The sequence below is a fragment of the Phascolarctos cinereus genome, unplaced genomic scaffold (assembly GCF_003287225.1).
Source record: "Phascolarctos cinereus isolate Bilbo 61053 unplaced genomic scaffold, phaCin_HiC Scaffold_5;HRSCAF=322, whole genome shotgun sequence".
Lineage (NCBI taxonomy): Eukaryota > Metazoa > Chordata > Mammalia > Diprotodontia > Phascolarctidae > Phascolarctos > Phascolarctos cinereus.
The window spans coordinates 150763440-150790875 of record NW_027555958.1 but is presented as its reverse complement, the minus strand read 5'-3'; the positions used below and the strand labels follow the sequence as shown (position 1 = coordinate 150790875).

The 27436-nt window shown below is 38.2% G+C and overlaps 2 protein-coding genes across 7 annotated transcripts in view; one reads left to right on the top strand and one right to left on the bottom strand.

The window, feature by feature from the left end:
* WASF1 (WASP family member 1) overlaps positions 1–26809 on the bottom strand; it is a 129728-nt gene extending 102919 nt beyond the window's left edge. The window contains exon 1 of one of the 6 annotated variants that reach the window (XM_021008070.2): positions 26030–26809. The gene's annotated coding sequence lies outside the window, so the exon portion shown is untranslated. Of the gene's footprint in view, positions 1–25622; positions 25823–26029 lie in introns of those variants that run through there. The other 5 variants (XM_021008069.2, XM_021008068.2, XM_021008066.2 and 2 more) reach the window with 5 other exon arrangements.
* Positions 26810–26882: 73 nt separating this feature from the next.
* Positions 26883–27436, top strand: part of CDC40 (cell division cycle 40) — a 53794-nt gene continuing 53240 nt past the window's right edge. Inside the window, exon 1 of the mRNA XM_021008065.2 lies at positions 26883–27269. Coding sequence (XP_020863724.1) covers positions 27081–27269 — 189 coding nt within the window. The 5' untranslated portion in view covers positions 26883–27080. The remainder of the gene's footprint in view (positions 27270–27436) is intronic.

The window sequence follows — 27436 nt, the reverse complement described above, 5'->3', positions numbered from 1 at the left end:
ATAGGGACAAATTGACTTTGGCCCTGAGGAAGATGAATGAGGAAGATGGAGAAAGGAGTAGAGACAATGTGATACAAGGAGTGGTTGGGGAAATTGGGCATACCGAACCAGGAGAATAAAAGACAGGTTGGGGTGAGGGGGAATATGACAGCTTTTAAAAAAAGTATCTGAACGGTTATCATATAAGAAAGCAATTCAACTTGTTCTGCTTGACTCCAGAGGGCAGAACCAAATGAAATGGGGGAGGGGGAGGTACATAGTTAAAGAGAAACAAATTTTGGTTTGACATAACAGAAAGCTTCCTAACAATCTGAGCTATCCATTAATGCAATTGGTTCTCTCTGGCTGACCACTTTTGGGGAAAGGGGAATGTAGTGGTATGGATTCCTATTTCTGTACTGGTATCCTACGGGTACCAGGGAAGAGTAGGTTATTTGTGAGGTCATGTCCAGCTAGCTAACAGATCCTCTAATTCTGTTATGCTTGCAGTTGCAATACCTACTACAGAAGATTCAGGAAAAGGAAATCCCTTCCCAGACTTAGCTAGGCTCCCACCTTCCCAGAGAATATCCTAGACATCTTGGGACTTACTCTCTTTGCATCCCTCCCTAATCCATGGATACCGACTTAGCAGGAAATCTAGCAGAACAAGCAACATGACAATAAGTCAATGGCACTCAAGTCATGACAGCAAGATATACTAAGAATAAAGACAATAACTGTTTCTAGGGAAATTTCTTGGATCAATTCATTTGGCAGTATTTTTCTAAAAACAAGGCCAACTCTCACAAACAGAGCTGTCTGCATTCTGATACAAAATATCACCATCAACTATTTACTAACTGCCTACTGTGCGTGTGGAGCTTTATTGGGCAATTCTCTAGTAATGGACAATTGGGGGAAAAAATGGATAAAGGAAAATTCACCACATGGAATGGGTCTCAACTGTTTCGATAAAAAAGGGTAGAAACTAAGACCCCAAAAATAAATGGCTCCTACGCTATCATTAGGGTGTTTTTCTTGAAATCAATTGCCCCAGCAACAAAACTTAGCTATACCTCAATTACGTAAGGAATAAAAACATACCACCCACACACAAGGACAGTCATATCAGTGCTGGTGGTACATTCTCCAACTGCCTTCTCACTTCTTCTTTTGTTTCTAAGATCATTCCACAGGAAAATTACTCAGATTAAATACTGACATCATTATTAGCATGTTAAAATGGAACCCACATAGTAATTGCCAGGTGGTTGTTCTAACACTGGAGACAGGAAGGAGATCTAGCAAAGAAGACAACTTTAAGCTCACAAAGGGACCCAAGAGTGCTGAGACTGCATCTAGCTGTTCTATTAAAATATGTGTGTGCAGCAATTACTAAAATTGGCCAGTGTGTTAAAGTGATAAAGCATTTCTGACATGCAAATTAGTATTATTGTCCTAAAGTTCAGCAGAGCATTGTTTAAAAAAATAAATCAAAGTTAGTGTCAGGCAAAAGGAGGTAGTTTTCAGACCAGTTAGAGGAGAAGGAGGAGCAGCAGAGGAGGAATAGAAAGAAGAGGAGGAGGAAAAGGAGAATGAAGAGGGAAAAGGAAGAGGGAAAAGGAGAAAAAGGAGGAGGAGGAAGAGGAAAAAAGGAAGAGAAGGAAAGGAGTAAGAAGAAAGAGGAATAAAAGGAATATGAAGAGGAAGAGGAGGAAGAAGAAATAATAAGAAACTGACTATAGCTTAACAGACAAGAAAAGGCTAGCCACTAGTATGAGAGAAGAATCAGTTGTCTTTATTCATTGAGATCATCAAATTATTACAGCAAAAGGAAAAAATCAAAATCACAGAAGACTTGTGGACAAGAGAAAACATGGATGAGTTATGATTTGCATGAGTGGAAGGTGACCCAAACTAATGAAATCACTGAGCCAAAGTATAACAAATTACATTGGTCCAAGCAGTCTTATTTGTGGATATGCCATCCTATATACTAAAAAAAAAAAAAGTTGGCAACCTGTAACTTTGAGCTGAGCGACAGAATGCTCATAGTGTCCCAGAGCAGAAGTAATTAATTTGTGAGACCATAAAACTAACATCAAGATTTGGCTATTTTTGGAGAAGCAGAGGAAGTTGGTTATCAAACATTGCTGTGGCATCCTGATGACCTCTAAGAGTGGTCCCTTATAGCTGTGTCTGTGTAACTGTGCTTTTTAGTCTGGGATTATATGAAGAAGGGAGGGTAAAAATAGTATGGATGTAAAAGGGAGACTACATATATACTAAGTCTGAGTTTAAGTAAGGATGACTTCAGGCAAGGATCTTGAAAATGTACTTCAGCCCCATAGATATGGGTCCTTGAAGTGTTTTAAGAAATTAGAGAGTGTGGATGAGGGGGAGCCGATGGAACTCAATGTGTTCCTCTAAGACTTAAGACTCAGAGAGTGTGCAAAGGATCTCAGTGCTTCCTGATCCCCACAGCTTGGTATTTTCATGGTCTGTGATGAAAATAAGTCCTAAAGAGATAATGCAATCTGAGATAGCAAGTTCTGAGTCCCTGTAGGGAACAGAGACTGCTCCATGATAAACTGGCAAACCTACAACTTGGACACTAATTAAGCTAAATGCATTTGTTACCTGGGACAATAAAACATGCTTTTCAAACTGGCCCAATTCTTGTTCCCTAAACAAGCTTTGCATCTTTGCTTGTGCAATTCCCTCCACAATGAATGCTTCCTCCACCTTTCCTTCCTAGTTCAGCCTATAGAATTCTTTGTTTATATTATGCATAGGATCCTATATTCAGAATGGAAAGGGATTTTAAGAATCATCTTGTCTCATCCCTTCATTTTAAAAATGAGGAAACTGAGGCCCAGAGATGGGAAGTGACTTGTCCAGGTTCACACAGGTATTTAGTACAGCTGTGATTTGAACATACGTCTTGTGACTCCAAATGTCACGCTCTTTCCACTAAAACTTGTTGCTTCTCACTCAATCCACACACATGGTGTTTACCTTACACTGCCTTGTATATTAAGTTGTATGTACACACCCGCCTCCTAGAATTCATGCTTTCCAATGAACTGGAATAATTTTATATCTCTCAAAATTTTTATGCTCTACTTAACAACCATCCCTTTCTCTTCACTCAAGACTGTCTTAGTTCAGGCCCTTATTTCTCAACTGGTTTAGAGCTGGAAGTTCCTAATTGGTCTCCCTACATTCATTTTCTCTCCACTTTTGTAAACATTCCACACAACTGCCAAAATAATTACCCTAAAGCACAGGTTCCAACCATGTCACTCAGCTACTCAAACTCTTCACTAGCTTCCTAATGCAGCTAAGATGAAATACAAAGTTCCTTAGCCTGGTATTTAAAGCATTTCACAATTGGGCTCTAACCTCCCTTTCCAAACATTTCATATTACTTCTCTACACACAGCTATGTAGAGGGATATGCTGGACAGAATACTGATGTCTGGGGGGAAAAACAAACACTGGGATTTTTACAGCTAACCACTGGTACATCGTACCCCATTCTGACATATTAGACAGAAGATATAAAGACACCTAGAGCATCAATGGAATAACATTGCTATGCTAGTCAAGTGAGGCAGTATTTGTAGCCCTAAAAGAAAACTGGCCCACCTGCTATTCCCCAAACTTAGTAGGGTATCCTCTGCCTGTTTGTTTTTGCACAGGCTATTCCCACCATGTCTGGAATGTATTTCCTCCTGACTTCCACCTGGTAGATTCCCGAGTTTCCTTCATGACTTAACTCAGGTGCCATCCCTTACACAAAGCCTTTCCTGATCCCCCAGTTGTTAATACTCTCTTTCTTCTCTTTGAATTATCTTGCGTGCTTACTTACATTTTCCCTGTTTTATTCTTCAGTAGAATTTAAGCTTGTTGAGGGTAGGGACTGTTTCTCTTGTCTTTGCATTCTCACAAAATTCCTATTGTGCAAGGCACAGTACCTCACATATAGGAGATAGTTAATGTTTGCAGAACTGATCTGTGATGCAAAGCCAATACATTTGTTGAATGAATACATTCCTTCCCCTATAGCCCAATTTTTCGTGGCTCTTGGTCATATTGGAAGGAATACTCCACTTAGAGTCAGCAGACCTGAAGAGGAATACCTATTTAAATTTATCTACTGCATAATCATGAGATGTTACTTAACTTTTCCAAGTCTGTCTCCTTATCTGTAAAATAGGGATAGTACTTAATAATATCTAGCTCTAAAGTTTGTTGTGAAAAAAAAACACTTTTACAGGTTAGAAGCATTATATAAACGTCATCATCATTTCCAATACTCTCTGAGGGATGGAAAAAAACTACACAAACATCCCCTAGGAGTTCATTTTTGAATCATTTTTTCAGTTGTGTCCAAATCTTCATGACCTCTTTTCTTGGCAAAGATGTTGGAGTGGTTTGCCACTTCCTTCTCCAGCTCATTTTACAGAAGAGGACACTGAGGCAAACAGGATTAAGTGACCGTCCCAGGGTCACATAGTTAGTAGGTATCTGAGGCCAGATTTGAACTCATGAAGATGAGTCTTCCTGACTCTAGATTCAGTGTCTCTACTGTGCCACCTAGCTGCCTACATCCTAGAGGAGGAAGGTTGATAATACTGAATAATTCTCAGGCTGCTAGATAGAGCAGACAGGTCTAAATGATTCTTTTAATCAACTTCAACTATGGATAATTTATAATAAAAAAATGCAAGAATCCTTTCAGAGAATTATCTTAAAAAACCTTTCTCATCATGCAAGTGAGTTTCCTTCACATTTCTTCAAAAGAGTAAATATTCTCTTAACTGAAAGACCTGTAAGATAAAGTGCTACCTACATTAATAAATCCTCTCGTAATGAAGCTCCTTTATAAGAAAGCTGATAGTGCGTTTTTTCAAGCTGTTTACAATCTCTGAGGCTAAACATAGAGATGGTTGTTGAGTGGAATAAAGAGAATAAGGTTTGGTTTCTTCCATCCTGTTTGGGGGTAGTTGCACTGTTCAGATGGTATTCCACAGATCTTTCATGTCCGGCTGCAACCATTTTTTGTGATGTTATTCAGAACTAACCTTGTCTATTCTCTTCTTGAAGGAAGTATTTATAACATACAGATGTTAACAAGAATTTATCAAATCTACTATACACCAGGCACTGTGTTAAGTGCTGGGGATATAAAGATGGACAAAAAACAGCCCTTGCTTTCAAGGACTTCACAGTTTAATAAGGGAGATAACATGCAAACAACTATGTACATACAAGATAGGTACAAAATAAATTGGAGATAAAGGAATGCACTAAGATTATAGAGGACTGGGAAAGGTTTCTAGCAGAAGGTGGGACTTTAAGTGAGACTTGAAGGAAGCCAGGAGGCAAAAATGAGGTGGGGAGGAGAGTCCTAGACTTCTAAATAATAGAGAACCTTTGGCCTCCTCCTATTCTTGTTTCTGAGCCATATTTTCTTTTCTTTTTTTAAATTAATTTATTTTGATTTATCAACAATCACTTCCATATGCTTTCGAGTTTAAAATTTTTCTCCCCCTTCTTCCCCACCATCCTCCCCAAGACAGTGCACAATCTGATATAGCCTATACATATACATTCCTATTAAACATTTTCAGATTAGTGATGTTGTAAGTAAGGATTAGAACCAATAGGAGGAACCACAAGAAAGAGGAAACACAACTCAACAGAAGAAAAAAAAATAGCAAATAGTATGCTTTGATCTGCATTCAAACTCCATAGTTCTTTCTTTGGATGTGGACAGCATTTTCTATCACGAGGCCTTTGGAGATGTCTTAGATCCAAGCTTGTATTGCTGGGAAGGGTTAAGTTTATCAATATTAGTCATCACACAACATGGCTGTTACTATACAACGTTCTCTTGGTTCTGCTCATTTCACTCGGCATCAGGCCATACAAGTCTTTTCAGGTTTTTCTGAAGTCAGCCTGTTCATCATTTTTTATAGCATTGCTTATAGTATTCCTTATAACATCTCTTATAGTATTCCATTACATTCACATACTACCACTTGCTCAGTCATTCCCCAATTGATGGGCATCCTCTCAACTTCCAATTCTTTGCCACCACAAAAAGAGCTGCTATCAATATTTTTGTACATGTGGGTCCTTTTCCCATTTGTATGATCTCTTTGGGATATAGCCCTAGAAGTGCTATTGTTGGATCAGAGGGCTGAGACATATTTTCCAAAACATTTTTTTGCCATCTTCCCCTTTGCAGTTAAGTCACCAAATAATAATTACGCTTTGATCTAATCTGGAAAGTCTTAACCAAGATCTTCATAAAATATCTCTACCTCCTCATCCTCTGCAACATCTCATGGTGTGTAGGCTGCAATTATCTTCATGGTGGTCGTTTTGAAAATGCTTATCATCAGTACTGCAAGATGAGATGATTGTGCCATGAGAAATTATGTTTTTATGTTGCATTTGGGAGTACAAAGAAACCAACTTCACAGATTCTATTATTTGCATCTCTAAGGAGAAAGTGTAAGCCAGTCTTCCATTTAATTGGAATTCTGTCTTCTGGTTTCATATCTATCAAGATTATTGATATTCATGATTCATTTCCTTTGTCAATTCAGTCATTGTATAGTGATCTCCGATTTATAGTTCCAACAATTTTTAGTATTTATAGACTGTCTTAAAAATCCTGTGATTTGTAGCATTCTCTATTGCTGTCATTACAGAAACAGAAGAGGTAATACACAGAGACTGAGGGCTATGTTATATTTTTGTCTCATGTATTTCGACAACCAAAGAATCCACCATCAGTGGCCAATCAGCTGCTGATGAACCTCTCTGCACCTAGCTAGACTGGTCTTCAGAAAACAAATACTGTGGTGTAATCCAAGATTAAAATGAGGTTGTCTTCTAACCTGAATTACCTTGAGTATACTGAAAAAATTTACAGCTATGACTGCTGAAATGCTGACCATAGTCTTTAAGGAATCATGGAATACAGGGGATCTGCAAATGCCTCTATATCCAAAAAGAAGGAATTAGATTCCTTAAACTTCAGACCAGTGAGCTTAATATTGATCATCAGCAAAACAAAACAAAAAACAAAAAATCTCTAGAACTGATTATTAAGCAGTGGGTTTGTGAGGATTTTGAAAGGAAAGTAGTAACACCTTAGAAGAGGCTCACTTAGACTAGTCAATCAAGACTAACTTTATTTTTCTTTCTACACAAAATTATTAGACTGTTAAAATAAAGGGACTGCTACAGATATTGCGTTTGGGAGTGTGAATGGGCAAAAATGAAGAATGTTAAAGGATCCTCATTGTCCTGTAGGGAAATCTCTATTAATTTGCCCCAAGATTCTATTTTCAGTCCTACCTTGTTTAATACTTTTTATCAATGACTAGATCTCTATATCTATTATTGCATGATACTAAGATGAAATTTAATAGGAACAAATGCAAATTCATACACCGAAGTTAAAAAATTCAGCTGTGCCAACTATAGGGTGGCTAGACAATAGTTCATGTGAAAAAGTAGAAGTTTTAGTTAATTACAGACTTCAGTTTGAGTAAATAACTTGTTTTGGGTGTAAACAAAACATCCAAAGTGACTGGGGTATATAGTGTTTAGAATAAGGGAGAAGATAAACCCACTATAGACAGTGGATTGTAATAGTGCAGTGGATAAAGTACTGGGCCTGAAGTCAGGAAGACTCATCTTCCTGAGTTCAAATCTGGCCTCAGACACTTAACTAGCTGTGTGACCATGGGCAAGTTACTTAACCCCATTTGCCTCAGTTTCCTCACCTGTAAAATGAGCTGGAGAAAGAAATGACAAACCACTCCAGTATCTCTGCCAAGAAAACCCCAAATAGGGTCACAGGGAGCTGGACATGACTGAAAAATGATTTAATAACAACAATATTGTTTGGTTAGTATGTCCCATTTTGAGAGGGATATTGAAGCTAGAGACAATCTAGAAAGGATAACTAGACCAATTAGGGTATTTGAAAGCATGTTATATATAAAACAACTAGCAATGTCGGACTGTGTAGCCCTTTAAATATTTAAAGAGAACAATCATGTGGAAGAGTGATAAGACTTATGCTATGGGGTTCTGGAAAGCCAGACCAAGACTAAAGGGTTGAAGGTTCAGGGAAACAAATTTTGGCTCAAGATGAGAATGATTCTGAAATGGAATGAGCTGCCTCATAATCAGTTCCCCATTACTGGACTTGTTTAAGCTCAGGCTGGAAGATCACTTTTTGACGAGGTTGTATAGGTTTTGCTAAGAAAAGTGGCAAGTCACAGCCAAAATCATGTTTATAACTTGGCCCCATTAAAAAACAATGTGATTATCCAAAGTTCCAGGGGACTCCATGTTCTCTTCTTTCTTTGGACTTTTTCTATGCTGGTCCATCCAGCTTCTCATCTCTTCTCTGAAAAAAAGACTTCTCTAGTCTCTTCACATTACAACAGAGGAAAAGCAGTTAAGCTCAAAGGAAACTGAAACTTGACATTTTTGAGGCTTCCCCATGACAATCCTTCAAATTCATGAAGACATTTATCATGTTCCCTCTGAGTCTCCTCTTCTCCAGGTTAAACATTTGCAGCTCTTCTGATCAGTCCTCATATGGAATCATCTCAAGCTTCCATCACCATCTTTGCTACTCGGCTCATGGTGTTGTCTAGACTATCAATGTTCTTCCTAAAATGTGGCACCCCAAAGTGAACCCAATGCTCCAAATGTAGTCAGACCAGGGCAGAATAAAAATGGACTGGCACCTCCCATAGTCTGCTACTCTTCTCCAATCTTGTACTTATGAACCTGGGCTCTTTTTAAACTATGGGTAGAGCTTTACAGTCAAATCTACCAAATTTCATCTAATTAAAGACATCTCTTCATTCCAGCTTATGAAGATCCTTTTGGATCCTTTGGCATTCAACACATTAGCTATCCTTGCCTGCTTTGTGTCATCTACACAGCTGATAAGCATGCCATCCATACCTTTATCCAAATCACCGTTAAAACAGCATAGGACCAGTTACAGATCCCTAGGGCATTCCACTAAAGATTTCACTCCAGGTTGACCTTGAGCCTTTAATGAATACTCTTTGAGGCCAGTCATTCAAACAGTTCTGAATCAATCAGCAAGAATATATTGTGTATTTATTATATATTAAGCATTATACTAGAAGCTAGGGGCATAAGGAAACAGCTCTTGCTCTCAAGGTACTTATATTCTATTGGGTAAAATAACATGTACACATGCAAACATACAAAAATATATATTCAAGGTAATGGGGGGCAGAGGGAAGGACTTTGTAGAAGATAATGTTGCTTGAACTGAACTTTGAATGAAGCTAGGAATTCTAAAAGGGGAAGATGAAGAGGTAGTGCATGCCAGGTGTGGGAGACAGCTTGGACAAAGACATGGAGGCTAGAGATTGAATGCTGTTTGTGAGGAACAAGTGAACCAGTGAGGCTAGATCATAAAGGAGAGTAAATTACAAAAATCTGGAAAAGAAGGTTGGAACCAGATTATGAAGATCTTTAGAAGGCAAATACAGGAGTTAATATTTATCACAGAGACAATAGGGAACCACTGGACATCTTTTGGCATTTGGATAGAGGATCTACCACTATTATTTAGCTTACATCAATTTTATCCACAAAAATGGCACAAATGACTTTGTCAAAAAATTGGTTAAAATCTAGGCAAAGAATATAGACAATATTTCCCTGATTTGGTCAAATTTTTGTGGTTGTTTTGGTATAAACATGATTTCATAAATGCAAGAAGCTCTCAGGTGAGGAAACTTCTACTACCTATACAACTGATCAATTTTTAGTCCTAGAGCTGCCTGCATGACCAGCTTTCAGTTGGCCAACCAATTTACCTGATATCACACACAGTCAGCACATGCCAGAGATGGGACTTTAATTCAAATCGTCCTGAACATGAGGCTGTCACTCTATCCACTATACCATATCACCTCTCCAGTAAACCTATCAGCTAACTCACATAGTGCTGGTCCTGGAGTCAGGAAGACCTACGTTCAAATCCAGCCTTAGACACTTAACAATAAATAATGATAATAATAACTAACATTTATATAGCACTTGCTATGTGCCAGACACTGTGCTAAGGGCTTTACAATTATTATCTCACTTGATCCTCCCACAACCCTGGGAGGTAGCTGCTATTATTATCATCTTCATTTTACAGATAGGGAAACTGAGGCTAGTAAATGTCGGTGTGACCCTGGGGCATGCCACTTAATCTGTTTGTTTCAGTTTACCCGACCGTAAACTGGAGATAATAATAATGCCTATCTCCCAGAGTTACTGTGAGAATCAAATGAGAAATTTGTGAAGCATTTTGCATAGTGCCTGGCACATAGTAGCTGCTATTACACAGTAACTGATTTGTTAACTGACTGACTGTGGCCACAGCCTTTCTAAGATCACTGATGGCAGCCAAGTAATCACATCCACCCGCTGTTTCTCCTAGGACCTATTTCATCTAGGCCTTGGTGACCAGCACTCATCAAGGACAACTCAGGTGTCTCTTGCTATCTCTTTACTCATTTGGGATTTCAACTTCCAATAAAACCATTTTTCGTACTGTCCTTTCCAGTCCAAGGATCATTCTCTTTGGCAACAAGAAGTAAAATAAGAGCTAAGTAACTCTACCTTTCACCCTTAAAGTATTACCATTATCCCATCCTACTCTTCAGCAATAGTCCTGGAACTCTTCTTTGATCCTCCTCTTTTCCCCAAGACAGTGTTTTTGGATTTTGCTTTAAGACTGGGTATCCCTAACTCATCCAGACTGGAAGAACAGAAGCCACTCAAGGGTTCAAACCCAATGCTGATCAGCCAGAAAGTTTTTATGCATATCATTTTTCTAACCTAAGCTGGTCACTTCACCCCTTCTTAATTAGGCTGGTAGCCCTCCTGTTCCAGGGGCTCACCATATTAATGCCTGACTTATTACAAACAAAAGATCAGGTTCAGCCTGACTGTAGCTCAGAACTACAGAACTCAAACTTATCCATTAGTCTTAGCCTGCCCAACAGCAGGGAAGAGTAGGCATGCTACCACCATGCCAGGCACCAAAATAGCTTTAAAAAAACCCCCACAAACTTTTTTGTCCTTAGCATTCATCATTCTGAGCTTTAGTGCTCCTAAAAGAGTTTTATAGGATCATGCCACATTTTTGTATTAAGCCTCTAATACCCATCCTTCTTGGCCATGCTATCTTTTTCATGTCTTCATAAAATCCAAATTAGCAGATGAATTTCCTCTGCATTCACACTGATCTCTTCCATAACTGTAGAATTTAAATAGCTCCTCCTTTGCATCCTCATCAGAATTGTTTCAATATGTCTTTTCAGCATTTCATTGTTGAGAGTTTTCTATCCTATTGGACCTGACTTCTGTAAAACTGTCTAACAGCTTGAAATTGCTGATACAAGAACCCATAAAACAAAGCAGCCTGGGAACATTTAACACAGTGATGAACAGCCTTACTTCATAGCTAGACAGTCCTGACGATAATCACTACATTGACAAAACAGGCTATTCAATATCAATGATCCTAAGGAGTTGTGGAAAGGTTAAATTATGTCCTAACCTCTCTAAAAAGGCAAGAAAGATTGAGCCATGCTAAATATGGCAATATTAAATTAATTTACAATTTTAATGCTATACCAAACAACCAAGTCATTAGTATAGAGCTTGTCAAAATAATAATAAAATTCATTTGGAGGAACAATAAGTTTATGGTATCAAGAAAAATAATGGGGGAAAAAGTAAGAATGTATGGGCAATAACCACAACCTATATTATAAAGCAGTAATCATTAAAACTATTTGGTACTGGTCAAAAAAATTTAAGTATGTCAGAAGAATAAATTAGATGTATAAGATTCAGAAATTTTTTTTCAAATTCTAGCATTCAATAATCTCCAGAACAAACTACTTAGAGGACTCCAATAAGAATTGCCGGGAAAACTAAAAAAGTTTGGCAAAAATAGGTTTAAATAATCATCTTATACTACATATCACAGTAAGTTCTAAATGGGATAGAGATTGGGGTAGTTACTGGAAAAGTGAATTCATTGGCATAAAGAGATACAGATGAATTACTTCCATTAAAATAATAGCCAGATACATTAGCACTTTATCTGCAACTTGTACTCTTAGAGAGCTGTTTATAACACTACCAAGGGAACAAGACGGTATATGTTAGAGGAGGGACATGATTCTAAGCCTTCTTGTCTTCAAGTCAGCTCTCTGTCTACTACACCACACCGTCAAATGTATGCTCAACTTAAACAGTCCAATAAAAAACTGGAGGAAAAACAAATAAAGGTACACTTCACAGCTATGGCTAAGAAAAATTCTTAAGCAAAAAGGGGACAGAAGAGATAAAAAAGGAGACAAAGTTGATCATATGTATTTGAAAAGCTTTTGCACGTGCAAAAGCAAAATTAATTAAGCTAGGATAAGGCAAACTGTTAACTGGAGGAAAATTGCATTAAATGTCTGTAAGGGTCTGATATCCAAAAGATATAAAGGATTAACACAATTATCAAAAATCAAGTACCACTGCTGGACAGATAAATGATTAAAGGGCATGAACAATAAATTCCCCGAGGGCAGGGACTATTCTATTTTGTTGTTGTATCCCCAGTACCTAACAGGGTGAGGAACCTTCAGCCTCGAGGCCACATGTGGCCGTTTAGGTCCTCCAGTGTGGTCCTTTGACTGAATCCAAACTTCACACAACAAATCCCCTTAATAAAAGGATTTGTTCCGTAAAAGTTGGACTCAGTCAAAAGGCTGCACCCAAGGACCTAGACGGCCACATGTGGCCATGCGGCTGCAGGTTACCCACCCCTAGGCCCTAACACATAGTAAGCATTTAATAAAAGCTTGTTGATTGATTCTCAAAAGAACTGCAAACTATTAGCAATTGCATAAAAGATTTCTTCAAATTGCTAGAAAAGCAAATTAAAATAACTGTGAAGTTTTACATGAAGAAGTGATGAGAAAATCCATTTTCCTTCATTGGATAGGTAGGAAATTACTATGGGTATAAAAAACTGAATATACTTTTTAGACATGGTTATTGTGTCTGCTGGTTTTGCTAAATTGATTTTTTTTCCCCTTCTAAAACTCTACTATAAGGTAAAGCTTATTGGATAGGATGGGGAGCGGGCAGAGAAAGAATATCTAGAAATGAGTAGGATATGAAAACAAAAAAGTATCAATAAAAAGAGGCAGGGAAAAGATTTATATCAATGACATTAATTTTGTGTTTCAGTTATCCAGAAAATTTGCTTACACAGAAGAGTTTATTCCCTAACAAGATATTACTGCATTTTATTTGTTCTTAAAATTGGCCTAACATTCATTTCCCTAAAATTAGTTATTTATAAAACCCAGTTTGCACATCAATAACTTTGTAACATAGTACCCTCACACCTGTGAAATATATAAGGTTTTGGAAATAAATTAGCACATCCCATTTTTTTTAGCACAATTTCTACCAACATTTGTAAAGTAGCTCTCAAAATAAACTGCAATAGAATCCCGTCATATTTATAAATAGGGCTTTTAATCAGTTTCCTTCCATATATCAGAATATGACATTAACTAAACATCAGAGGGCAACTTAACAATGAACTGCTTCTTTCACCTTCACCTGTGAAGCCCATCTTAAAAGTTTGGATTGTCATTTTATTGAGGTACTAACTAAACTTGCATCATACTATTAATCTTTTTTTTTAATATAAATTGATTTATTTTTAGTTTTCAACATTTACTTCCACAAGATTTTGAATTCCAAATTTTCACCCCATCTCGCCCCTCCCCCACCCCAAGATGGCATGCATTCTGAATACCCCTTCCCCTAGTCTGCCCTCCCTTCAGTCTCTTTCCCCCCTTCTCTTATCCCCTTCCCTTCTATTTTCCTGTAGGGCAGGATAGATTTCTGTACCTCATTTCCTGTATTTCTTATTTCCCAGTTGCATGTGAAAACATTTTTTTTAAACATGTGTTTTTAAAACTTTAGGTTCCAAATTTTCTCCCTTCCTCCCACCCCACCCACCTTCATTGAAAAGGCAAGCAAGTCAATACAGGCCATACATGTGCAGTTATGCAAAACACTTCCATAGTAGACAGGCTGTGAAAAACTAACTCTATTTTTTCCCTTAATCCTATCCTGCCCCCTCCATTTATTTTATTCTTTCTTTTGAACTTGTCCCTCCTCAGAAGTGTTTGCTTCTGATTACCCCTTTCCCAATCTGCCCTCCTCTCTATCATCCCCCTGCTCTCTTGTCCCCTTCCTCCCCTATTTTCCTATAGTGTAAGACAGATTTCCATACCCAATTGAGTGTGTATGTTATTCCCTCCTTAAGCCAAATCCTATGAGAATAAGATTCCCTCATTTCCTCTCATTTCCCCCCCACTGTAAGAACCTTTTCTTGTCTGTTTTATGTGAGATAATTTATCCTGTTCTACCTCTCCCTTTCTCCTTCTCTTAGTATAATCCTCTCTCACCCCTTAATTTTATTCTCCAGATATCACCCCTTCATCTACAACTCACCCTGTGCCCTCTATCTATCTATCTATCCATCCATCCATCCATATAATTTTTCCCCTCCCACTACCCTAATACTGACAAAGGTCTCATGAGTTATAAATATCATCTTTCCATTCAGGAATGTAAACAGTTCAGTCTTAGTAAGTCTCTTATGGTTTCTCTTTCCTGTTTATCTCTTCCATCATACTATTAATCTTAAGATTAACTTGGCCAAAATCTCTAATTATAAAGCTTCTTAGAATTTACATCACATCATTGAATTCCTCATATCACATATTGGTCAAGAAAAAAGACTCATAATTAATAATCATAATTTATTTTTATAGCTTTTTACACATTTCAAGATATTTTCAAATGAGTCTCCTAATAGCCTTGTGAAGTAAGGAGGGCAGTTGTTAGTCTCACTTTTGAGATGAGGAAATAAGCACAGTGAAGCTTAAGTAACTTAAAATCAGTACTGTTCTAAAATATGCTTTCAAATTCTAGTTATTTCTAAGCTTAACAAGAGTAAAAAAAAACAACTACAAGAAAGGAAGGTATTCACAAACCCCATGGTCTTCTGCCACTACCCCATTTCCATTCTTTCACAATTTCCACAGAACTTCTCAATGCAAAGTTTTAGAAACAACATCTTAGTTATTAATAGGCTTAAGTTGGTAACAAGGCAACAAAATGCACCAGGAATACACAACTAAGGACATGTTTTGTGAATTTTTACTTTTAACCAAGAGTTCTTTGCCACTGGGGCTCCATGATTACATAGAGTTTTGTCTCTCTGAAGTTCACTTCCATGACAATCCTATTCTTTGAAGATCACCCAAGAATCCCTGGATCTTAAATATATCTGGAATAGATATAATGAGAACAATGCAATAGGCATAGCTGGGGTGAAATGTGACAGGAACACATAAAATAATGTGTTTTGTGTTTACAGAACCACACGTTAGATTAGGACCAAAAAACAAAAACAAATTAAAGAGACTATTTCCATGCCTTACAAATACAACATGGATACCGTGGAAATATATAGATAAGATCCTAGAAAAACAGGACACAGAAAAATCATACATACCCTATTTTATAGTCCAGTTTTAAATATCATTGTGCTATCTCATTGACTCAGCTCTAAGAAGCAAAGCAGTACAACTCTAAGAAAGATCTTGCCAAAGTTGAAAATAAATTACTTTTTTCTGTTCCTTTTTGTAGAGGGAAGGATATTACAAAAGAAACTTTCTGAGATTTTGTCAACATAGTAATTAAATTAAGCTTAAAATAAAGCATTTAGCACACAAGACACAGTAGTCAATGACTATCATAATCTACTGTATGATAAACTGAAAGACTCCACTGTCTGGTATAAGAACTCACTATTTGACAAAAACTGCTGGAAAAAAATATGGCAGAAACTGGGCATAGACTAACATCTTACACTATATTCCAAAATAAAGTCAAAATGGGTACATGAGTTAGACATAGAGGCTGATACTACCAGCAAACTGGGAGAACAAGGAATAGTTTATCTGTCAGATTTATGAAGAATGGAAGAATTTATGACCAAACAAGAGATAGAAAACATTATGAAATGCAAAATGGATAATTTTGATTACATTATATCGAAAAGTTTTTGTACAAACAATGCCAATGCAACCAAGAATGGTAGGGAAGCAGAAAATTGGGAAAGAATTTTTACAACCAGTGTCTCTGATAAAGGACTCATACCTAAAATACATAGAGAACTGAATCAAATTTATAAGAATACAAGTCATTCCCCAATTGATAAATGGTGAAAGGATATGAATAGACAGTTTTCAGATGAAGAAATTAAAACCATCTATAGTCATACGAAAAAATGCTCTAAATCACTATTGATTAGAGAAATGCAAATTAAAACAACTCTTAGGTACCACATCATACCTAGCAGATTGGCCAACACGACAAAACAAGAAAATTATAAATGCTGGAGAAGATGTGGGAAAATCAGAACACTAATACACTGCTGGTGGAGTTGTGAACTGATCCAACCATTCTGGAGAACAATTTGGAACTATGCCCAAAGGGCTTAAAAATGTGCATACCTTCTGACCTAGCAATACCACAGAGATAATAAAAATGGGGAAAAGACCTACATGTACAAAAATATTTATAGCAGCTCTTTTTGTGGTGCCATCAACTGGGGAATGGCTGAACAAGTTGTAGTATATGAATGTAATGGAATAGTATTGTGCTGTAAGACAGGATGAGCAAGCAGACTTCAGAAAAACCTGGAAGGACTTACATGAACTGATGCTGAGTGAAATGAGCAGAACCAGGAGAACACTGTACATAGTAACAGTCACATTGTGTGATGACTGACTTTGATAGACTTAGCTTTTCTCAGCAATACAGTGATCTAAGACAATTCCAAAAGACTCATGATGGAAAGTGCTTTCCACATCCAGAGAAAGAACTATGGAGCCTGAATGCAGATCAAAGCATAATATTTGCTCTCTTTTTTTTGTTTTGTTTTGTTTCTTCTTTCTTGTGGTTCCTCCCATTCGTTCTAGTTCTTCTTTACGACATGACTAATGTGAAAATATGTTTAATAGAAATGTATATGTAGAGCCTATATCAGATTGCATGCCATCTTGGAGAGGGAGGGAGAGGAGGGAAGCGGAGGAAATTTAAAACTCAAAAGCTTATGGAAGTGAATGTTAAAAACTAAAAATAAATTAATTAATTTTAAAATAAAAAAAGCACTTAATGTAATGTTTACTTTAATAGAAGTAGCTTATAGGGGGAGGGGAATGGAACAAGCATTTATTAAGCACTTACTACGTGTTGGGCACTGTGCTAGACTCTTTACAAATACTATCTCATAAAATATTTATGGCTGATCCATTTGTATCTGTCACATACAACATTATTTTACAAAGTTTCTTCTTTTTAAGAAAACACGGCATAATAAAATTAAACTCAACAAATATTTATTAAGTACCTTTTTAGACCAGAAACCGGGGATACAAAGACTAAAAAAGTCCCTGCCCTCCAGAAGCTTACATACTACTGAGGGGCATACAGGTGCGCAGATAAGGAAATGCAAGACATATACAAAGGAAATTCAAAGTAATTGTGAAGGACCAATAATATGTGGGAGAAATCAGGAGAGGCCTCTTATAGGGGCAGGCCCTTAAGATGAGAACTAAAGGGAACAAGGCAAGTAGTGAGAACATTCTAGGCTTGGGGGACAGACTGTACAAAGGGATGGAGGTAGAAGATGGGATATCAAGTACAACGAACAGTTGGTCTGTTGAAGTAGGCCAGTTTTGGGCTAGAGCATAGAGTAAATAAAGGTGATTAATGAGTAATCAAGCTAGATATATAGGCTGGAGTTAGATTATGAAGAGCTAGCTTCAAATGGCTAGAATTTATATAGCACTTTAAGGTTTGCAAAGAACTTTGCAAATATTATCTCATTTTATCCTCACAACAACCCTGGAAGGTTGCGCTATTGTAATCACTCCCATTTTACAGATGAGTAAACAAGAACAAAGGTTAAGTGACTTGCCCAGGATCACACAGCTGGTAAGGATCTGAGGCTGGATTTGAACTCTGTTCTTCCTGATAACAAGTCTAGCTCTCTATCAACCAAACAGATTTTATATTTTATTTTGGAGTCAGCAGGGAACCACAGATGCTTTGAGCAATAAGAGGCAATAACGTAGTCAGACTTGTAGTTTAGGAATATCAATTTTGAAGCTGCATAGAAGACAGATTCAAAGTCAGGGAAGCTGGACAGAGGGAGAACAATTAGAAGGCTATAATCTAGGAGAAATGATGATGATGATGACGATGATGACGTGGCCTAGAGTGGCAGATTTGTGATGGAAAAATAAAGAGAAGCAGATGAATGTAAGATATCATGGAAGTAGAAATGACAATATTGAAGAACTTCTGGGCCGTGAAAGGTAAATGAGATTGAAGAATAAAGGATGCTTCCATTTGTGAACCTGAGCAATCTGGAAGAATAGTGATGTCCTCAACAGAAAGAGAAGTTAGGAAAAGAGGAGGGCTTAGGGGGAAGATGAGCTGAGTTTTGTATAAGTTGAGTCTGAGATGTCTAAGAGATACATGCAGGTGGATATGTCCAGCAGGCGATTGGTAATGGAGGAACGGAGCTCAGGAGAGAAATGGGGGCTAGGTATGTAGACCACAGAATTTGGGAGGTAAAAGAGACCTCAGTCCAAGCCATAACTGAAAAAGAATCTCCATTATAACATACATACTAAGTGGTCATCAAGCTTCTGTTTGAAAGGCTCCAGTTAGGAGAAACCCACTACATCCCAAAGTAGCCCAAAGACTTAATTAATTTCTTGGTTTGGGGTTTTTTGGGGTTTTTTTTAAGGCAATTAGGGTTAAGTGACTTGCCCAGGGTCACACAGCTAGTGTCAAGTATTTGGTATGAGGCCAGATTTGAACTCAGGTCCTCCTGACTTCAGGGCCAGTGCTCTATCCACTGCACCACCTAGCTGTCCCGACTTAATTAATTTCTAACCATACCTCCTGGATCTATACCTTCTGAGACCAACACAATACAAATCTGATCGCTCTTTTACCTGCCAACCCTTTAAAGACTTAATGACCAATATCATATCTCCTTAATCATCTCTTTTCCAAACTAAACATTCTTCACATGATATGGACTCAAAGCCCTTCACCATCCTACCATCCTTGTTGCCTTTCTTTGGGTACTCTCCAGTTTCCTAATGTTCTTTCTAAATTTCAGCACTGAGAACTGAAGACCATACTCTTTATATGGAGGCAACCATGAAAGACTACAAAGGGACTAGAACTTTCTTATTCAGTCAATTACCATTTATTAAGTGTCTACTATGTGCCTGGCAGTGTGCTGAGGACTAGGGATACAAAGAATAACAAATGACAGTTCTTCCTCTTGAGAAGCTCACAATCTAATGGGGGAAACAACAAGGAAACAAATAACATACAAACAAGCTATATTCAAGATATAGAGGAAATAATCAATAGCGGAAAGACACTAGAATTAACAGGGATTGGGAAAGGTTTCTTGTAGAAGGTGTGATTTTAGCTGGAACATGAAGAAAGCCAGCAGGTAGAGATGAGGGACAGCATTCCAGACATGGAAGACGGCCACAGAAAATGCCCAAAGCCAAAAGATGGAGTGTCTTGTTCAAGGAGGCCAGTGCAAGTGGATGGGAGTATGTTGCTGGGGAGCAGGGGATGTAAGGTGTAAGAGTACTGAAAAAGTTGGGGGAGAGGGGACAGGTTATGAAGGGGTTTTTGCATCTTGTATTTGATCCTGAAGGGGATAGGAAGCCTAGAAGCTGTATCTTGATAAGATGGGGGTTTTTTGTTTGTTTGTTGACTTTTGTTTTGCTATACTGAGTATATAGTCCATTAAAACATCAAGATTTTTTTTCAGAAAAATTGCTATGTAGTCATGCTTCCCCCATCTAATGCTTATGAAACTGAATCATTTAATCAAAGTGTAAGACTTTATATTTATCTCTACTAAATTTCATCTCTTTGATTTAATCCAATGTTATGATTTACCCAGTATCTTATTAGAACCTTACTCTGTCACCAACCCAGTGTTTCCTATCCTTCCTAGCTTTGTGTCACCCATACACTTGATAGAGATGCTGTCAATGCTTGTATCCAAGGCAATGTTCAGATTTTAAATAGCACAGGCCAAGTACAAAGCACTTAGGCACTCCATGGAACACCTCCTACCAAGTGGACTTTGAACAATTAACAAGTCCAAGTTGAGTCCATCAATTCAACCGGTCCCATACTCATTTAAATATGATATCCTTTAGTCTACATCTCTTTACCTTTTCCACTAAAATAGTATGAGTTATTTTATCAAATACTTCGCAAAAATCTGAGAACACTGCCTAGCACTCCACTGACTTACCAGTTCATTAACCCTGCCAAGAAGGAGATAAGTTTTGTCTGTTATAACCTGTTCTTGATGAAGCTGTGCTGATTCTTTGTAATCACCACTTCCTTTTCTAGACATTCATCAATCATCTCCTTAATGATCCATTCTAAAATTTTCCCAGAAATCAAAGCCAGGCTCATTTGCTTATAGTTCTAAGATTCTGTTTCCTTCCTCCTCCCCCATTTTTTTAAAAATCAGGATATCTGACCTACTCAAGCCCTGTGGTATCTCTGCCATTATTCACCATTTTTTTAAAAAATCACTGACAGTGTCTTGGAAATTATATCTGCCCATCTTTTAGTACTTATCTTGGATATCAACTTTCCATGCTGGCCTTTATTGTTTTACTATTTCCAATGCAAAGGTCAGTCTCCTTCACAGAGATAAGGGGGGGTAGGGAAGAAAGAAAGAAATGAGCAGCAAATAAGACTTAGAAGTCACCTGCACAGAGATAAGAGTTGAACCTACAAGAATTAAAGAGATCCTCATACTTAAGTGTTGGGAGATGGATAATGATCCTACAAAGAAGATCAAAACAGTTAAGACAATGACAATACAGTAACATCATGAAAACCCAGGGGAAGACAGTATATCCAGATGGAGGTAGTGATCAACAGTGTAGAGAGAAGAAGAAGTGGGACAGAGGAAAGGCCATTAGAGAGACAGAGAGAGACAGACAGACAGACACCTTGGAGCTTCAATCTAGTGGTACGGATCAAAGTCAGTATGTATGGGGTTGAGAATCCAATAGGTTCATAGAAATTTTCCCATATTTCTCTTAATTTCTGATATTCAATGTTTCTTATTGGACAATAATATTCCATTACATTCATGTACCACAATTTGTTTAATAAATCCCTAATCCCAAATATTACAGCATATTTTTTGTTTCCAGTTCTTTGGTACCACAAAAAGTCCTGCTATGACTACTCTGCAGTATGTGAGCATGTCTTTTTTACTTTAATCACTTTGTGGTACATGCCTAACAGTGAAACCTCTGGATCAAAAGATATAGATATCTTAAGTTACTTTTTCATAAAATTCCAAATCATTTTCCAGAATTTTTGGACTGCTTAACCAACAGTGTATTAATTTGGAAGCTAAGTGGTCCAGTGCATAGAGAGCTACCTCCCTGGATTGTTGTATAAAATGAGATCATATTTGGAAGTGGTTTGCAATCTTTAAAGTGCTATACAAATGACTGTTATTATCAATGTGCTTGTCTTCTTGCAGCCCCTCCTAAACTGATTATTTCCATTTTTGCCATCTTTGCCAATTTGCTATGTGTGAGATTTCAGAACTGTTTTAATTTGCATTTCCTTTATTACTGATAATTTGGATCAATCCTTCATATAGCTACTAATATTCTACAACTCCTTTAAGAACTTTTGTTCATATTCTACATGGGAAAACTCATATGAACTGATGCAAAAAGGAGTAAGCAGAACAAGGAAAATAACATATATGGCTATCCAGTGTAAATGGAGAGAACAATGGGCTGAAAGTGATCAGTATAACTGAATGAACAATGGACTGAAATTAAGCATCACTATAAATGGAAAGAACAATAGACTGAAACTGAACAATGAATAGTTAAAATGTTCAAGGTTGGCTCCATTGAAGAAATCAGAAAATTAATCTCCTTTCACAGAAGAGGTGGGGGATTGTGGGCATGGAATGCTGCACATGCTGTCAGACACAGTTTATGGGTTGCCTGGCTTTGCTGAACTTTATTTTAATTTAAATTTGTTACAATTAAAGGCTTGCTTAATAAAAGAAGGGAGAAGGATATAGTGGGAAACAAACGTGATAAAAAGCAAAAGTCATAAATAAAGAAAAGAAAAAGGCAAGTGGAAAGTTATAAAATAGTGGCAGGGAATAGTGACAGGTTTTTCTATGAAATTAGCTGTGAAAGGAGGAAAGATCAAATTTCAGTTAATTAGAGGTGATGATTCATAACACAAGAGGATATTTGGCTTTATAAAAGATTCACATTAGGATTCCTTTAAAAGAAAAAGCTTTCCTAGTACACTTAATATGATTTAGCTTTTCATTAGCACCTCTCTAAAATAAATCAAAGTACTTCCAAGTGGAAAAGTATGCTAGTCTGGAAAATTGAATTATCTCTTAAAATGAGATATTATGTTTTACCTTTGCTCTATACTAAGTATGTAGGTTTTTTTTAAATAAAAAAGACTAAGAAATAATTTTAAATCTGTATTTTTTTCATAAAAAAGGATAAGAAAAACTTGAGATTTGTGAAGAAAACATTTGAGAAAAATTTAAAACATAATTTCAAAGGTAAAATGATGCTAATTTATAATACATTCATTACCTACTGACAGACTAAGAAAACGGAATGTAAAAGTTCTGAACTATATCTGAATGGCTAATTCAGTTTTTAAAAATATAGATTCTAGATAAAGCTCTGTTGTTTCTAGGTCATGATTTAACCCTTAGGATTTAAATAGATTTATGTAAAAGCAAATCCATTTCATTTGCTTTATTTAAAATGTCTAATAATTCTTTTTTGATGCAGTGGATATATTTCCTCTAGATACAGCTCGGCACAGAAATCACATAGTGACTGTTTAATTTGATTTGTCCTCTCTTTAATTAACAGTATGGCTGTTACTTTTATTTGTAATTCTTTTACTGAATAATCTCAACAATAATCAAATGAATTCACAATGAAATAAACAATTAAAAAGCTCATAACTGTTTTAAAACAACCTTTAATAGCCTAAGAACTTGGGCATCCACATAACCAAGTCATTCACATAATCCAAAAAGTATAATGCTTCCTACTGACATCACTAAATATGAAAATTGGGGGGGGAGGTGATTCTTCTAGTCTTTTTAAACGTGAAATAGCAACAAAGTTATTGTTTAATGTAAACAGGTCAAACTTCCTAAATAGGAAATAATGAGATACAAGCTATCAGGTCATAAAGAATTCAAACAACAGGCTATTTCAAATTACCCCCACTTTAAAACAAGATGCATGGTTAAATATAGTTTTGATCAACAGAAATACATTATGCCCCTGAACACAATGACTAATTCCTAAGCTTCAATAATAAACAAAGTAACTATCCCACCTTTCAACTGACAGGTCCTCTTTATAGGTTATCTCTCACCTGCTAGTTTCTGAAGGGCAGGGGAAAGGTCTTGATATTTTCTGTAGGCACTTCATTGAATTGAAATAAAGCTTTTATGCATACTTTATCCAAGGGTCTTTATGCATACTTTATCCAAGGGTCTTTAAGCATTCCCTCAGATTTAAGGGATTTTTAAAAATATATGTTCAACACTAGAATAATCAATTTTACTAGAATAATCAATTTTAAGTCAGATAAAAATATTTTTCTCATTAGAGCTTTACCTTCCCAACACAAAGTACAGAATAAATTAATCAGTCATCATGATAAAGTCTAATTCAATTTTCATTTTCTATGTATTTGAGCAATTTGCATTCCTATTCAACCTAAAATCTTTTAAATACTTTAAAAGCAATATCATATTTATGCCTTATAAGATTCTTATGAAATAGGTATTAACCCCATTTTGCAGAGAAATCGAAGCACAGACAGGTCCATATAAATCTCCCAGACCTAAATCTCATAATACACCATCTCCTACAGCAAGCGCCCTAACATCACATTCCCTCAGATAACACAACTCTTTATCTTGCTATTGCATGTACTCCCTCTATTATGAAACAGTTACTGTATGTATCTCAGTATCAATTGACAATGCCTATCTATACTCAATTCAGCTCAGTCAAAAGTGTTAATAATAAACTTAATGCCTAGGCACACAGAAAAGCTAAGGAGGAGCTGCAATCACACAACAAAGTACTTAGTTTTGGTACCTTTTTCTTTAAAAGTCAGAGATATATAGAACTGATTCTCACAATGATTAAGACATCACCAACGATAATGATTAAAATACGTTTCTTCGATTTTGAAAAACTATTTCATCTTTTAAAGATATCCTTTAAATGTTCATATCTTTTAAATGTATCATTAACTGTGAACAGATATAAGAAAAAAAAGAGAAAATTCTATATAAAAGAGAATGATTACAACCAAAATAAAATTTTAAATAGTATGAAATAATCAATACAGCATTACAATCCTTTCTTAATCCTCCTTTTCTTTCAAAAAAATAGAATTTCAAGGAAGGCTGAAATTATTAGCTACCGTGAACATTCAATTACTGAAAATTAAGCAAAGTTCTTAAAATGGAAAATACCAAATTTTCCTTTATAGCAATTTGAGAAATTTACATTGTAGGTGTTTTATTCACACTACGTTGGAAATCACTCCCCGCCCCGAAAAAATTTGTATCTTAACCCAAAGACTGCATTCTCATTAAAGAATGACTCGCTCTTGTTAAACACTATGCTATTAACAATTAGAAACATAATATACAAGTGTGTTTAAGACAATTAGATGTTTCAAAGAAGCCAATGAAAACTCGCATGCCATATCACCAAAAGGAGCATTAAAATACAACTCACAACGCAGATCTTATGTAGCAAATGAATTAAGCTCAATCGCATCAAATACAATGCGTTATATAGGAAGGAATGTGTGAACTGCTTAAAAGACAAGTCGAATTTGTTTGGATCGGCATCGTTTTCAAGCCCTGCTCTGCTGGCAAAGCAGCAAGTGCAAGAGTCGTGAGATTTCTGAAGCCAGGGAGCATTTTGTACCACGAGTAGGGAGACGGATATAGAATAATAAGACAGGAGCACTTAATTCTTCTTAGCTGAATTATTTGTCTAGGTAGGGCAATGAGAGAGTTTTCCCAAGAAAGGGAACTTCTCCCCCTCTTAAGCCTTCGCCAGAACCCCATTTACAGGTACAAGGTGACAGAGACGACAGAAGCAGCAGCGAAGGCTGTTAACATTACCGCCCCTGCCGCCACTTCTCCTCCCCCTCAAATGAAGGGATAAAGGCAATGAGCAAAGCAGCTGGACATAAACACGCGCGTACACACACACACACACACACACACACACACACACACACGCTTGCTTTTTGAGGAGACTCACAGTCAAACGAGGAACGAGGGTTAATGCACGACCCCTAAAGTGGAGCCTTCGCCAAAAGCTAGAAGGTGTGACAGCCGGAGGAAGGTCCTAGGAAAAGCAGCAATGACACCCTCAGGTGGGACCTGCACCCGCACCCTCCCAACCTCCCTCCAGCCGCCGCCACAGGGCGATTCCAGCAACCAACCACAAGACAGGCACAAACGCCTAGCTCGCCTGCTCCGCAACCAGCTGCGCAGGGGTGGGAGGCGTGGGGGAAAGGAACCCGAAGGAATGGGGGGATAGCTAGAAGGGAATAGGCAACCGGGCGGAGGGAGGGCGCTACAACACTGAGCCATCCAGTTTTTCCGGGGGCGTGGAAGGATAGGCAACACACACACACACACACACACACACTCTCACACACTCACCGTAAAATCGGGGTGCGGGGGGAAGCTCTTGTCTTACACCTCCTTCATGCCGGCTGATGCTGCTTGCCACTCCTTCTGCAGCCGATTCTTCCGAAGGCCGTGGGTAGCGGCTCGAGGTGTGGGTGGGAGGTAACCCCTTGGATTCCTGTTCCAAGCGACCCAGCCGGGCCGGACCCGACCCGGCCCACCCCTCGCTTCGTTTAACCTGCAATAATTCTAGCTCCGGCTCTTTCAGGAATAACCCGGTGCAAGAAGCACGAGCGAACAACACTGCGAACCTCCCCCTCCCCCCACCCCGCCCCCTAACTAGAGCGCGCGGAGCTCCACAAACGGGAGAGAGAAAAGGGAGCATGAAATAGGGGGGCTAACAATGCTCCCTCTCCTTGCCCACTCCAAGTTCCTTTCCCTAACCTCCCACTAGAGAGGTTATCCCCCAGCGGGGGCTCGGGTGAAAAGACCCTCCATTTCCTCCTCGGGCTCCGGTACCCAGGTGTACCCTTTGAGGATGCTGGAAACCCAGCCCCCAACACACCCTAATGGCACGAAAGCCGTGCTTCCCCACCCCCTTTTCCAGAGACTGCGTGGTATAATCCAATCCTCGGTTTGGGGGAGGGGGCCAGAAAGAACTGAGGATGGGCTAGGGAATAAGGTAAGGCAAGAGCCAATTGAATGAAACCAGCCACTGAGGGGCGGTGTCAAGAACGACTACAACTCCCGTGGTGCTTTGTTCACGCGACGCCGCATGGCGAACTGGTATTTAGCTCCCTTGTCGGAACTCGTAGTCTTTTAATTAAGCCGGTATGGTCCTGGAAGATATAAAAAAAACACCCAGGTTTCTTTTCTTTCGCCCATTAAGTGATTGAATTTAAGATCCTCGTATTTTATAAATAGATCAAATATTAAATAACCAGTAATATGAAACTCCTGGAACTGGCTTAGATTCGAGTTTTGAGGAGGTTGGAGGGCGACCAAAGGTTTTTAGGACCTTTCCGATCGCGGCTCTTTCTTCCGCCAAGGCCTGAGCTGCCCCGGGAGAGTCGAAGCCGCAGTCATGTCTGCTGCCATCGCTGCCCTGGCAGCTTCCTACGGCTCGGGCTCGGGGTCCGAGTCCGACTCCGACAACGAGACCGGACGCTGTTCCCTACCCGCCGCCGACTCCCTTATCCATCTGACGAAGACGCCTTCGGCCAATCTCTCTCTGGTGGGGACCGTGGACGCGGCGCCGGAGGTGGCGGTTAAGGTGAGTATTTTCTCGGCTCTGAGGGGCGAGTCTGGGGGGTCGGGGTCTGGGGGCGGAAATGGTCCGCTCGGCCCGGGGTCCGCCGGTGCGGAGGGGTAGGGCTGGGGAGGGGCGGCTCTGGGGAGCTCAGGAGGGCACAGAGGTGTTCGCACGGCGCCTTCTCTTTC